Source organism: Cynocephalus volans, chromosome 12, assembly GCF_027409185.1.
Source record: "Cynocephalus volans isolate mCynVol1 chromosome 12, mCynVol1.pri, whole genome shotgun sequence".
NCBI lineage: Eukaryota > Metazoa > Chordata > Mammalia > Dermoptera > Cynocephalidae > Cynocephalus > Cynocephalus volans.
In genome coordinates, this window is record NC_084471.1 from 69703973 (window position 1) to 69718283 (window position 14311).

Below are 14311 nucleotides of genomic sequence, written 5' to 3' on the forward strand. Positions count from 1 at the left end.
AAAGAATGGCAACAACACAGCACTTCCATGATGCTCTTAAGAACTGAAATCTCACCCAGGGCCATGAAAGTGGAAACTTAGTGACAGACAGAAAACAAAAATATTTCTTTTGTTGTGCAGGCCCTGGCCCATATCTAGACAGGAGCCCTGGGAGAGAAGGGGGCTCGGGTTCATCACAGGTCACCCAAGGACAGCTCACCCCAACCAGCAAGTGCCTTGCAGAGCTCAGAAGGACAACTGCCATCATGAGGTGCCACTGACCTGTTAGTATGCCTAACAGGGGAACCAGGCACAGGGCTCTAAGATCCACTGGCGAAGCCCAATAATCCCACCATCACCTAGCCTGCTTGGACCACTGGGGCTGACAGAGCAAACTCTAAGGTGATACCCTGAGGTCCGCAGGATAGAAATCTCATTTTCCACTGTATCCTCAGCACCTAGCATCACAGGTACACAGCAAGTGGTCAAAAAATATTTGTCAAATAAAATGAACAAACAATACAAGCACGGCTAATGGTATTAGAGGAAGAGCTCAAGGAAGAGCTCTCCCACAGTAGGTAGCGGGACCCATTCTTCAGAAGATTGTTTTATTAAAACTGGGTGACAACGATAAGGGGACAGTACAAAAAAAATTTTGGTCCATGAAAAAAAACATAATTCAGTTAATAAAAAGTTATCTTCAACAGGGACACTGTAGGAGTGCTGAGCTTCCTTCTTGTGGTTCCAGTCAGGAGCCGGGCCAGGGCTCAGCTGCCCCAGGTTGTCCAGTGTCACTGTGGGGAGATCCTTTCAAGGGACGGATAACAGCAGGAAGGGAAAGATGGGGAGAAAATTCTGCTGTCCCCAGTGTAGAACAGGCAGGGATAAGGGGCTGAGGGATGTGCTCGCAGGAGCCTGAGGAGGGGGTGGGGAAGCAGGGGCTTTGTCAGTTCTGTGGGTTTGAAGCCCATGCTGAACGGAATCCCCCCTCTGTGCCCAGCTGTCTCCCACCCTGCTGTGTTGAGTCTGCGAGCCTGGGATATGCTAACTCGGGGGTGATACAACCTGGAAGTAGAATCTGAGGCTCTCCTGGAAAGATGCAAAACCATCTCAGTTCCAAGGGGCCAAGATCACAAGGTCCTGCTGCTACCTGAGGGGTCTGAAGCTTTGAGGGCAGGGGCTGGGGAGTCACAATCCTGTGAGGCAGGGAGAGGGAAGAGTCACAAACCCAACTCAGAGCTATTCTCCAGCCCTAGGCGCTTTCACTCCTCAGTGCCCTAGAAGTCACCAGTGGGTGTCAACTGGGCAGACAAGGGACAGGAAGACAGGAATGGCCCAGGGCTTTTTACCCGTTTGATTTTAGGCCTGTTTCTCCGTTAAGGGACTGGGGGAGGGTAAAAGTGGAGTGAATGAATGAGTCATACCTCCAAGCAACAGTAGGAAGGAACAGCCTCTGCTGGCAATGACAGTACCCCAGATTAGATCCCTGGGGCTTTTAAAGGGAAAGGCAAGATTCTCCCACCCAAATGCCCTGGGTTAGGGCAGATATGAGGGAATCCTAAAAAAGGGCAGCTACAGGGAATGTGCTAGGAGGAAGCAACAGTTAAAGAACAAACTCTTAATACTGATGTGGACCCCTCACTAAGGAGTAAGACAAACACTGAGACAGCGGGCCAATCCAGAGAGCTGGGGACTGACCTGGGGCTCAGTGGAGCCCAAGAGCCAGGGTTCCTTTAGTGCTAGAGGGCAACAAGTGAAGGGAGAGTTTGCTCCAAACCTGTGGAGGGAAGGAAGGAAATTGGATTCTGTTATTGGGGAGCCACGATCAATTAGCTTATAGAGTGCCCCCAGGCCTGAGTCTTGGAGAAGGGACTAAAGCTCCCAACTCCTGGGTCTCTGAAGGGCAGAATCAGTGTAGATGGTCCCCTTGAAGACCACCTGGCCTTAGGCCCAGTCCACTTAGAGCACTGATTATCACTACAGGTTCTCTCTCTAACACTACCTAGAGGTCCTATGTAGACCAGGGGAGGGTAGAGGCACATGGGAACTCTGTGGGGCAAAGGGAAGCTGGGGATGGCAAGGGATGGGGTGGGAGAAGAGGATAATAGGTGTCTTGTGAGAAAGAAATGTGAGACCCTCTTCGTTCTGGTGTTGTCCTTGAACCAACAGCATCCCCTGGAGTGCCCCAAGCAAGACCAAGGCAGGTGCTATGAGGCAGGCAGCACAGGCTCAAATAAAGAATCGGTGCAGCCAAGTCAGGGCTGTGGGAGAGGCCCTATGTATTTCGGATTCCCAGGGCTTGCTCTAATTCTTGTCGTCTCTGCTGCACCTAAAGAGAAAATAATGGAGGGAGTGGAAGATGAGACAGACCAGAAGTTGGTACCTAACATCAATGACCCCCATCAGGGGTGCAGACCCCTTGCCTTCTGTCAATTTCCGCTGTGCACCCCAGGCATCTACCTTGGAGTAGAAGTATCGGCACACAGCCTCCTGAGCCCAAGGCTGGAAGTAGAACTCAGCACGGCGCTCTTCCTCCGGGTTACCCACCACATCGGTCATGGTCTGAGGGAGATGGGAATAGGGGAGGGGGAAGAAAGAGGAGAATAGACTTGTTTCCTTCCTTCACACCCATTATCAGTCGAATTCTATCCTCCAAAAGATGTAGGAATCCTGAACAAGTACCTGTGAATGTGACCTTATTTGGAAATTGGGTCTCTGCAGATGATCAAGTTAAGATGAGGTCATTACGGTGGGCCCTAATCAAATATGACTAGTATCCTTGTAAAAAGGAGAAATTTGGATGCAGACACACACAGAAGGAAGATGACTGACTAAAGATGCATGGAGAATGCCATCTACAAGCAAAGGAATGGCTGAGGCTACCAGAAGCTAGGAGAGAGGCATGGAGCAGATTCTCCCTCACAGCCCTCAGAAGGAACAAACCCTAATAGCAACTTGATTTCAAACTTTCTGCTTCCATAACTATGAGACAAATTTCTGTTGTTTAAGCCACCCAGTTTGTGGCAGTTTGCTATAGCAGCACCAGCAAACTAATACAGTACCCAAAACCATCCCTGCTATCCACAAGTCATTGATCGCCTTGTTCAAGGATCTTTCCTGGCACCCCTTTTCCCTTGCTCCTCTGCTCAGCCTCTATAACTGTAATCACAGTCACCACCAGATAAGTGAGAACTGAGGGCACATTTCACAACTTCTGTGCCCATTGCTATCTTTTCTCCTGAACTTATGGTGCTTCCTGCTCTGGGAAATATCTTCAAATCCCAAATTTTCCAAGAAGCTTCTCTTGGCAATTGTACCCACATTGATCTCCCTTCTTCTTTGAATTATCTTACTGGTACTAGTCAGTTGACAATGTCTTATATGATTTACTACTTTTTAATCATATTAACCTAGTTTTTCCAAACAGAGTGCATGCTGCTTTGAAAGCAGAGATCAGGTCTTCCAGTCTGTATCCCTGACAATACGGAGCACAATGACAGCACAGAGTAGGTACTAAATCAATACTTAATGGTTCTGAATCCATTTCCCTACTTGACTGTGTGCCTCACTAACCTAACTCCTTTTGGCCCTTTCCTAGGTTCTTTACCTTGAGGTCCCGGCACTGGGACTGAAGCCAGTCATTGATGAAACCTTGGGGGTCTCTGGCAAAGCTCAGCATGAACTCCCGCTGTGTCTTCAGCTGGTTGATAGTTTCTATTGTCTCATGGATCTGCAAGGAAAAAGGAAGTTCATATCATTTTCAAACTAGAGAAACACAAATTTAAATGACAGACAGTGCCTGACATCTCCATGTGCCAGTCCCAGTCCAGGTACAGAGTACTGCCCTGAGATCCAACTGCTCTGGCCCTCTGCATCCTTTCAGTAGGTAATCTGCACTTGTTTCTGTCTCTCTGTATACCCTATGTGGGAGAAGTTATCCTTTTAGTCTCTTCAGTGCCCTCTTTGGGCGATGCTACATAGTGACTACTTAATCCAGAGCATAAATGGGTCCAAAAACACTCTCAGGTAGAAAAGGAGTGGTATAGAGGGCTGTCTCAAAAGCTCTGTTCTCTGGGTTTTGTTCTCAGCTTTCTTCTCTTCTCATTCTACACATTCTTCCTGATAATTTTATTGACTTGTATGTTTTCCACTACCATTGACAGGGTAATGAGTCCCCAATCCAGAGTCCATTTTCTAAACTCCAAACAATCCAATGTTTCTTGACATCTCAAGGCACCTTAAATTCAACATCTCCAAAATTACCTCCTCCTCTGTTCCCAATCTTAGTGAATACTACTATCCACCCAAGCTGAAAACCTGGGAGTTGCCATAATGCCTTCTTCTCCCTCATCCTTCACCCCATCCAAACAGTGGCCAAATCCCTTCAATTCCACTTTGATACCTCTCAAATATGTCCACTTACTTCCATCCTCACTGTCAGTACCTTAAGTTTAGGGCCTGAAAATATCTCACATGGATTACTGTACCAGCCTTCTAACTGGGTTTCCTGCCTCCAGATCTGCCCCTCTTATAATTCACTCTCCACCTTCTTGCCAACGATCACTCTAAATGCAGATAGCATTAGTCGCTCCACTAGTGATGATCTCTCAACAAGCTCCTTTATTTAGTCTTCAGGATGAAATATAAACCAGTTTTCTCTGAATCAAAGCTTTTTCATGATTAAGTTCCTACTTCCCTATCCAGCTTCCTTACCCAAAACATCCCATCCCTGGCAATCTGTGCTGTATCTATATCACAAAACTGCTTGTACAGTTGGCCATCTGGATCCATGGGTTCCACATTCACAGATTCAACCAATTGCAGATCAGAAATATTCAAAAAATAAAGAATAGCGATACAATAAAAAAATACAAATAAAATATAGCATAACTATTTACATAGCACTTACATTGCATTAGGTATTACAAGTAATCTAGATATGATTTAAAGTAGTAGGTTATATGCAAATACTACAGCATTTTATGTAAGAGACTTGAGCATTTTGGTATGTGCTGGGAGGTTTTGGAACCAATCCGCCAGGGATACAGAGGGATGACTATTTGAACATGCCAGACACTTTCTCTCCTCTTTGGACTTTCACATATCCTATTCCCTCTCCTTGGAATGTGCTCTGCCTCCCATGTCCCCAGCACTGCTATCCTTTGTCCTTTTTTAATTCCCACTATGTCCTTCAAAATTTACTTGAGACATCAACTCTTCCAGCAAAGCCCCCCTGTTCTCCTTTTTTGTTCCCAGAGCACTTTTGGCTTTATTTGCAAGGATTATGTGTAAAATGTTAATGGTAATAATAATGATAGCAATAACAGTAGCAGGAGTTACCATTAGCTGTTTTTATGTGCCAGACAGTCTCGTGTCTTTACATACACGTCTCATTTAATCCTAATGGCAACCTTATAAAAATACAGATTATGTTCCCTATCTCACATATCAGAAACAGGCTGAATGCTATTAAAAGGTACAGCCAGAATCAGAACTCATGTGAATCTGGCTCCAACCAGCACCAAGCATATTGCCTGACATATATTGTGTATCAATATATTTTGAATGAATACCAAGAATCAAAAGGAGGCTTAGAGCAGCTGCAGTAGGGAGCTGGTAGCTCCCAAACTACCTAGGGCACAGACCCCTACCTTGTTGTCTAGAGTAGCAATCTCCTGTTGGCTGGCAGTGGACAGCAGAAAAGAATTCATCTGGGTCTTCAAGGTATCATCCACTTCCACATCAATGTCATAACAAGCTGTCTTTTTCTGATCATTCGGGTCAACACTGGGGTGGAAACCAAAAGGACCTGGTAAAGAGCTTGTCCCAAAGACCCAATTACACAAGGTCGAAAAGATGGTCCAGGGATGAAAGGAACGGAGGTTGACTGCAAATGGGCCCAAGAACTTTTGGGTGCAATAGAAATATTCTGTACCTTTACTGCAATAGTAGCTATGTAGTGTATACATCTGCCAAAAAGTCTTCAAACTATAATTTTATTTTTATTTATTTATTTTAAAAGATGACCGGTAAGGGGATCTTAACCTTTGACTTGGTGTTGTCAGCACGACGCACTCCCAAGTGAGCTAACCGGCCATCCCTATATAGGGATCCGAACCTGTGGCCTTGGTGTTATCAGCACCACACTCTCCCAAGTGAGCCATGGACTGGCCCTTCAAACTACACTTTAAATGAGTGCAATTTTTAACCTCAACAAAGTTGACTTTGGGCTGGTCGGTTAGCTCAGTTGGTTAGAGCGTGGTGATAAACACCAAGGTCCAGAGTTCAAACCCTGTACAGGCCAACCACCAAAAAAAAAAAAAAAAAAAGTTGACTTAAAAAAAAAAAAAATCAATGGTAAAAATTAAAATAGTACAAAATGCATCCAGTGGAAAGTTAAGTTCCTTCCTCCCCTTAGGAAACCACTGCTACAGTACCTTGTGTATCCTTCTCCCTTTTAAACTAAAACTGACCCCCAAAATAAAGTCAAGTAAAACATACACATAAAAATAAAATAAAAAGTGGCCTAACCTTAAGCACTAAAATACAGGACAGACTAGCTTTTACTGACCCAATTTATAGAGTGCAGGAGTTACTATTGGGTAAGTGATGGTTCAAGGACTAAGGAATGAAGGCCTTTACTGGAATTAATATGGAGTAAAGAAAGGAAGGCAAAGAGCCTGTATCCAACTATAGGGACATGCTGCTTTGAGAAGGAAGCATCTTTTTTCACTTCTTATCTGCCTAGAGATGCCTTACTTTGAACAAAAAAGTGAACAGAAGTAATGGAATTGGAGTCTCAGACTGGAATGCCCTACCTTCCACAGAAAAGATGGCTGCTGACCCCTCCCATCAGTGATAAGCTGGTAAATGTTTAACAACTCTTCCTCCAAGAGGGGGCAAAGGGGAAGAACCTGATTTGTAGCATTTACTGATTTCTGTGGTTTAAATATTCCCAACATGGCTGATTTCAAGCTACCAACATTACATCATTGATCATGGAGTTGGGAAGAGACCTGCATATATCATTACGCAATATTTCTACCACACAGACACAACAGACATAAATAACCTTGAGAGCACAAATATTAGTAAAATATCATAAAATAATTAGGAAAAGTTTTGAGTATATATTACCCTCATTTTGAAAATAATGTTTAATTATAAGTTTATATAATTTAATTTTAAATAACGGCTGTGTTTATAACCTGATAGCAAAATTCCTGAAAATTTGACAATTGGCTCATGCAAGCTGGTACAAGCCGGCTCCAGCATACCACTGCCTCCCATATGCAGGCTTACCTGATAACATGATTAATAATGATGGGTTCTGGTGGCATAAGCAAGGCATGGAGCCGCTGGGGGATCTCTGAAAACTTCATACGCTGAGACTCAAAGATCTGTGGAGAGGAGGAAAGGCAGCTAGAAGTTGGCATTCAGTATAACTAGTGTTCTAGTGGACTCTAATAAAAGAATGGGTCCTTTACTTACTTGCTGGAGGTACTTGTCACAGATGACAAACTCCCGCTCATGAGGGTCCTGGAGCTTATGTGTCTTAATATATTGCCACAGTGCTTGTATGATCACTGGACGAGTCTGGGTGTGGATGCCCAAGAGCCGAGCTAGGCGAGGGTCTAATTTAAACTGGGGAGGCTGCAGAGAACCAAAGAATATAAGGGATGAAGCTAATGAGCTGGGTCTATGTGCATTTGGGGGTGCTTAGTGTGGCAATAAATTCAAGCTATTCAATGAACATTTAACACAGTGTTTTCTCTGAAGCAGGAAAATACTAGGAGAGACTGAGATGGCTTAGACTCTAACCCTGTACTAAAGTAGTAAATTATTGACAACTAGACTTAAACCCTTAAAAATCAGACTGCTGATGGGATGTGGCTGTGAAAGCTGGCCCTCTTCACACCACCACAGAATACCTGGTAATCCAGCATCAGTAGGACAGTACACCGTACATTCACGTCTCCTGGCCGCTTCACCTGGAAGCCATCAGTCTCCTGGGTAGTGGCGGTCCTGTGCCACTACAGAGAGGAAGATGTCAGGGGGTGCTCTCCCAGAGGAAGAGCTGGAGTGGGAGGGAAGAGCTTCTGTAATGACTGAATATTCAACTTTGATTACTGAGGCTACTGGAGAAGAGTAATAGCAATGAGTCATCTTTAAAAACTGCACATGGCTTGGGAATATTGTATGTGTATAAGTAGATTAACCACTTAATTCTGACTGTTTGGGGTGGCAATTTTTTTTTTTTTTTTTTTTTTTTTTTGTGGCTGGCTGGTAAGGGGTTCTGAACTAGTAACCTTGGGGTTATAAGGCTGCGCTCTAACCAACTAAGCTAACCAGCCAGCCGGCGTTGCACTTAAATTAGCCTGAATTTCCAGTGATAATTTTATCCACAAAATGGATAATAAACATGTCAACAGTAATGTAGCGTAGCTATCATTTATTGAGTACTTACTATGTGTGAAAGTATTCTAAAACATTTATCTGGATTATCTAATTCAATTCTCAAACATCCATACAAGATAGGCATGATTATATCTATTTTACACATGAGAAAACTAAGGCTTAAAAAAACGAAGTAACTTGCCTAGGTAAGACAGCCAATATGCGGTGGGGCCACAATTTCAGCTCTAGTGTGTCTGATTCTACAGTCCACATTCTTATCCAATATACACTACTGCTATAAAATTAAGTTAAATATATTTACAAATTTCTATTGATTCTATGACTTACTTCCCTTATTAGATGGTAAAGACCTTCCCATGTCTCTTAGTGGTTGAGGTTAAGGGGCTGCAGCTACACTGGCAAAGAAAGGATCAAGTTAAGTTCACTTGGAGTGCCGCACTGTCACTCTGGTTTTGACTGTATCCCAAAGAATACTGTTGCTAACATGATCTTCAGAACGCTGTGCAATCAGGCACTATAATAAAGGATTTTTGGTGATTTAGAATGTGAATTTAAAATGAACAAGGACCAAAAGAAGTCCCAGGTCTATAAAGATAACCTTGGCAAATACTGGTAGTTCAATTAGTCAACCCCTTTAACTACAGCAACTGCTACCAGAAAAAAGGATGAATGGTGTGTGGATAACTACATCTCACTATTATTAACAAACAAGATGCAGAGATGGCCTGGCATATACAAGAGGCCTCCACTAGAATTTCCCTTGAAAGTGTGGTAGCAATCAGGATAGTAACATTAAAAAGGTAGGGTAAAGGCCGGCCCATGGCTCACCCGGGAGAGTGCGGTGCTGATAACACCAAGGCCACGGGTTCGGATCCTTTAAAAAAAAAAAAGGTAGGATAAATTAGATTATAAGTGATCTTGGGACCAACCTAGTGCCACCTGAAGGTTAATGTGCAAACTGCAATGGTGATACTGCACACCTGGGTTAACCCTTTCTTTTACACCTCCCCCCCGCCCTAGACATTAAATTTTATCTCCCAAGTCCTTCATCCTCCAGTCATAGAATCAAAGCCTAGAAAACAGAACTACTCACTTCTACCAAATGGTTGTCTGGCCCATACAGGTCTTTGTCCAGTTCGATCACCAAGGACTTGAAAAAGGAAGAGAACTTCCTCTTTTGTTTGGTAGCATCATATTTGGACAAGGCTGACTAGAGGAGAGAGAAAAAAGGTAATGTTAGGAAAAGCAAGAAGAAATTCCCCAAGACAAAATCCTATGAAAAAGGAACCCACAACAGCAATGGGAAAAAAATTCAAAAATGTCTTATGAATATCTCTTAGGAGTTGGCAAGGTAGGCATCTGTGGGTATTAAACCAGTCATGGTAGCCACAGAATCCTGAAAAAGCAGTCTATCCCATTACCAGCCAGCCACAAAAAAAAAAAAAAAAAGCAGTGGTCTATAACACACACAGGGTCCCTGACTTACCCACCTCATCTCCCCAAGGGAAATGAGGCAATTTAAGCCAAACCGTTGCACATAACAAAGAGAGTTTGAAAGAAAAGTCTGATTCTAGTGGGAAAATGAATCACAGGCAATAGCAGCCAGAACAAAAACAGCTTTATCTGGATGGAATGACAATGCCAGCAAATAGAGTGGACCTATATAGACAAGAAGGAGGCTCTGACACTGAGCCCTAGTTCCCCTGCAAAAATACATTCAAATTAGCTTGCCTGTGATCAGCTAAAAATAGAGCCAGAGAATGTAAGGGAATGAGAGAAAGGTGAGCTTCCCCAAGTAACTGTTGGGGTGGGAAGTTTGGGGGCTATCACCTGTCAGCTGATGCTCCCCACAAAGCAACAAAGAACCTGTCAGAGAAATCTATCCTACTTAAACTGTGGGGTATCTCCAAAGAAAGTTGGGAAGATGGAGATGCCACAGTAGGAATCAAGGACCTTAAGGACTCAAAGAGGAAACAAGGCCTCAAATGCTAAGTGCAAACTCACTTGATTACAAAAAAACCCCCAAAACGAAATAATTTGCAGATACTGCTAAGTCCAATAGTCAGCAGCACCAGGAGGAAGGTAAACAACAAATGAGATCCCAGGACAATAAGGTTCTCAATATGATACCAGTGAAGGTCAAAGCTGTGGGAGCCAAACACAAAGGACCATTGTCTTTCAGTGTAGGAAACACAGCGTCCCTCACCCTACTGCTCCCAACAAGAGCCATGAGCACCAGTCAGGCTTCCTGCTGACCAGACAACACTGCTCATTCCCAGCAGCTCCCACCCTAGACGCCGACCATGGTGGACCCTGAACTCACATCCTCCAGGAGCCGTCCTTCTACCCGAAGCTCCCAGGAAGCCACCGTCCCTTCCCCATCCTCGGCATCTGACTTAGCCGGATTGAAAGTGTTAGAAATGAAAATTCGCAGCTTCCGTTTTTGCTGAGAAAGGCAGAAACAGGAAGGATGGTGGGACTTCAGTGGTTTGATGTTGAAGACAAGGGTCACCCCAAACCCCCAAATTACTCTTAACAGATTGGTTTACTGTCTACCCAGTTCTTTGGGTGGGTGAATAAAGATTCCATTTAAAAGAGGATTCCAGGCCGTTGGCCTGAGTAAAGTGCACACACTGGAATGCCAGGTAGACAGTCATGCAAGGTGCCAGATTCCCAAGGTAGCAGAGTATTTACAGCAAACACATGGACAGGGTATATTTCCGGTGCAAGAGACATCAAAAGCCCCTCCCTCTTTGCTGTTCTGTTCTTATCCTAATGTAATTCTGTTTGTAGGCAGAAGAAGGGAGAGATGCAATTTAAATGCTAAGGACAGCTGTGCTGCTTCTTTGATTTCTCATCCTAAACCTGCTGAAGGTTCATGAGTCCTCTCCTTTGGCTCTCTGCCTAGTGCTTTTCTGTGTTACCTTGATGGGACGTTTCAAGGCCTCCTGGATATCTAGCCGTTTCCTCATGATAGTCTGGTCCAGTTTCCTTTCAAAAGCCAAGAGATCCATATAGGCCTGGGATTCTGGTACCAGTTCACGAATCTTAGGAAAAGAAAGATATAATTGGTTTCTTGAGCTGACCATCTCTATTCTCAAACTCACCACACCTTCAAGAAGTCCTACAGCCTGGACTCACCCTTTGAGGTAGAATTTTGTCAGCCATCTTCTTTTTCTTTGCACTGTTTAGAATAAATACTGTTATCAGGTTGGGATGGAACTAGTCAGAAGATACACTGTAAGCATGTCCATTAACAGTAAAGTGAAGGGACTGCAAAGCTTCTCTCAAACCAAAAACCCCCCTCCCCACCACCACCAGGTGGCATTCTCCAGGTGAGTCCCCAGGCATCATCTGCCGACACAGCACCACCACTTCTCGGTTCAGGTACTCCCACCACCTATGTCCTCACAGACCTCCACCCTCCCTCCCTCCCTAGGTCCCAGAGTCATCTTACTTGTGGTTTCGATTTTGGACCGCCTGCTGTTGGACCTGCTGGATCTGCTGAGGCGCAGGTCTCTTGCGGGACTGGTCCATCCCTGACTGAGCCAGGCCAGGTCGGACTGAAGGGTTCCCCCCATAGCCAGGAGGTCCCATGGAAGGTCCCTGAGGTGTCATTCGGCTGCCTGGCAGCATACCTGGTCTCTACAGAGGGCAGAGGACCCAGAGATGTCACGGCTTCCCCTCCTAACCCCAATAAGAAAGGGAAAGTGGGGGGACACCTGAGTTCTTTGAGTGAAACAAGGCTGGGGTGCGGGGTGGAAGACAATGAGAGGAAAGCCCTTCTGCCTCCTTGAAATGTAGGTAACTAGAGCTTTCTCTTCTCTAGTAGTGATTCCATAGAAAAACAGCACCCAAAAGCTAAGAGATAGCCAAATTATACTCAAATTCTTCCCAGTCTATTTTGGATTTGACATATCGGACATCTCCTCTAGCCCCACATTTATTCTGCCGGCAACTATCTCCTTAGAAGCTGACTTCAATTTGCCAGCTACACTTCGCGGTGTTTCTCTGAGCACTGGAGCTGCCCAAATCCTTTAGGACTCCTGGCCTCATATGCCCATCCCTGGCCCCACTTCACCCACCCTGGTTCCATACCGACTCCTCAGGGAAACAATACCCCTAGGAGCAGGTGGGGATGCTAACTGCCTGCCCCCGCCCCCACCCAGGGCCCGAATCCCTCCCAGGGAAGTCCCTCCCACTTCTCCCCCATCTCTGTCACTACCCGGCCCCTGCTCGGCCCCGCCCCCGGTCCGAGCGCCCCTCCTTCTGCCCCACTCACCGGATAGGCCGCTCCGGGCATAGGGGAGCGGTATAGCCCTTGACCCGGCGCCGGGCCCATTCGCACGGGAGGCCCCGGAGTTCCACCCGGGCCCAAAGCAGCCGCCGCGCCCGCCCCTCCTGAGGCTCCGGCGCCGCCGCTCGGAGCCACAGACTGGAAGCCCGCTCGGGCCGCCATCTTCCCGGAGCCGCCGCCGCAGCTGCACAAAGAACCGGAACCGGAACTCCCCCCGCCCCCCGCGCGCCCCCAGCGCGCCCGCCTAGCAGTCCGCTCGGCCCGCCGGCCGGCACGGGAGACTCAGGGCAGCGAGACTGTGGGCTAGAGGGGGGCGGCTAGCGGAAAAGGCGTGCTGACCACTCCCTCCCGCCTTCGCGGTCCGGGAGGGAAAACCATAGAGAAGAGGTCTGGGATAGAAAGGCCCGGTGAACGGGCGCCCCCAGGCTTACGGGAGGACTACAAGGACCTGGAAAGGGTGACCACAGCCCCAGTCCCAACCCTGACTTCAGCACTTTGATAAGAGGACTTCGGAGTAACTGCTTCATTTTGGCGCCGTATATTTAACTTTCCAAAGCGCTTCGATTGCTTTTCGTTTCAATTCTCTTGCTGCTATAACCCCGGGGAGGCTGAAGAGGGGACCGCATTATTTCATTTTATAAATGGGAAAACTGAACTCAAAGAAGGTAAATGACTTGGCAAAGGTCAACCAGCAAGGTAGCAGTAAAGCTAAATCCTAGTATCCAGATCTCCTTGCTCATAACCCCGGACTCATTCCACAGATAAAGGGACTCAATAACTACCTCGCGCAGGAACTTCGATCCCTTTGTCTCTGACATTTAACCTAACCTGCTTCCACATTTTAAGTTCCATTTTATCTTGAATTTTGACCCTACCCCCTCTCCAAAGAATCCTTTGTGTTGGGATTCTGTTTGGGCTCTTTGTTGCCTTTGACCCCTCCCTCTTTCCCTGCCCAGTGGTTCAAACCATTCATTCCTGGTATGACGGTCAGACTGTACCATCCCAGGAAGACCAGGGTCTTTCTGCTCAAACCTTCCCTGATAATTTGGCCACAAGCCAAGCTCAACTTGGGGGGGATACCTAAATACTTTCCAAATAAGAGAAGAACAACACTGAAGAAGAGATGGTTGAAACCCAGTTTATTAGGCCAGAGGCATGCGTCACCCAGAGCCCTGCCTGCTGTTCACCCATCCAGTGCACACGTCTTGGCCTTGCTCCTGCTTCCCTTGGGGGAGGTCTGATCTCTAAGGAATTCCTAGGAACCAAGAATTCCTAAAGATACTATAGCCTCACTCTCCAGCTCCAGGCCAAGGCACAGGTGACCTGCCCCAGGTCCTGCTCTGGGATTGGAAACCTAAGAGACAGCTGGGTAGAGGAGGCCTGGGAAGGGGTCAGAGCTCTGGCCTGGGAGGACTGCCTGATAGAGCAGGCCCTCTACCTCATTAGTCTTTCATTAAGGTAGGGAGGGACAGAACAGCAGAGTGTTCAGCTCCCACTCTAGGCCTAGCTCTTTCCTCCCACTACCAAACCCTACCTAGCCAGAAAATATAAGTGGTGGGCTTGGGTATTAGGGGAGGAAAGGGGGCTGGGCACCCAGAAGGAGAAAAAGGCCATTGA

General features: G+C 46.2%; 1 protein-coding gene across 1 annotated transcript; it reads right to left on the reverse strand.

Annotated features, from left to right (window-relative positions):
* Positions 1–604: 604 nt before the first annotated feature.
* SMARCD1 (SWI/SNF related, matrix associated, actin dependent regulator of chromatin, subfamily d, member 1) lies at positions 605–12886 on the reverse strand. The gene is made up of 13 exons (XM_063075067.1): positions 12680–12886; positions 11855–12042; positions 11539–11581; positions 11322–11444; positions 10721–10843; positions 9491–9607; positions 7911–8012; positions 7471–7632; positions 7282–7379; positions 5631–5766; positions 3587–3709; positions 2440–2541; positions 605–2308 (listed from the first exon to the last, which is right to left on the reverse strand). Exons 1-13 carry the CDS (start codon positions 12854–12856, stop codon positions 2255–2257), a joined length of 1548 nt encoding a protein of 515 aa, XP_062931137.1. The 5' UTR covers positions 12857–12886; the 3' UTR covers positions 605–2254.
* Positions 12887–14311: the final 1425 nt, after the last annotated feature.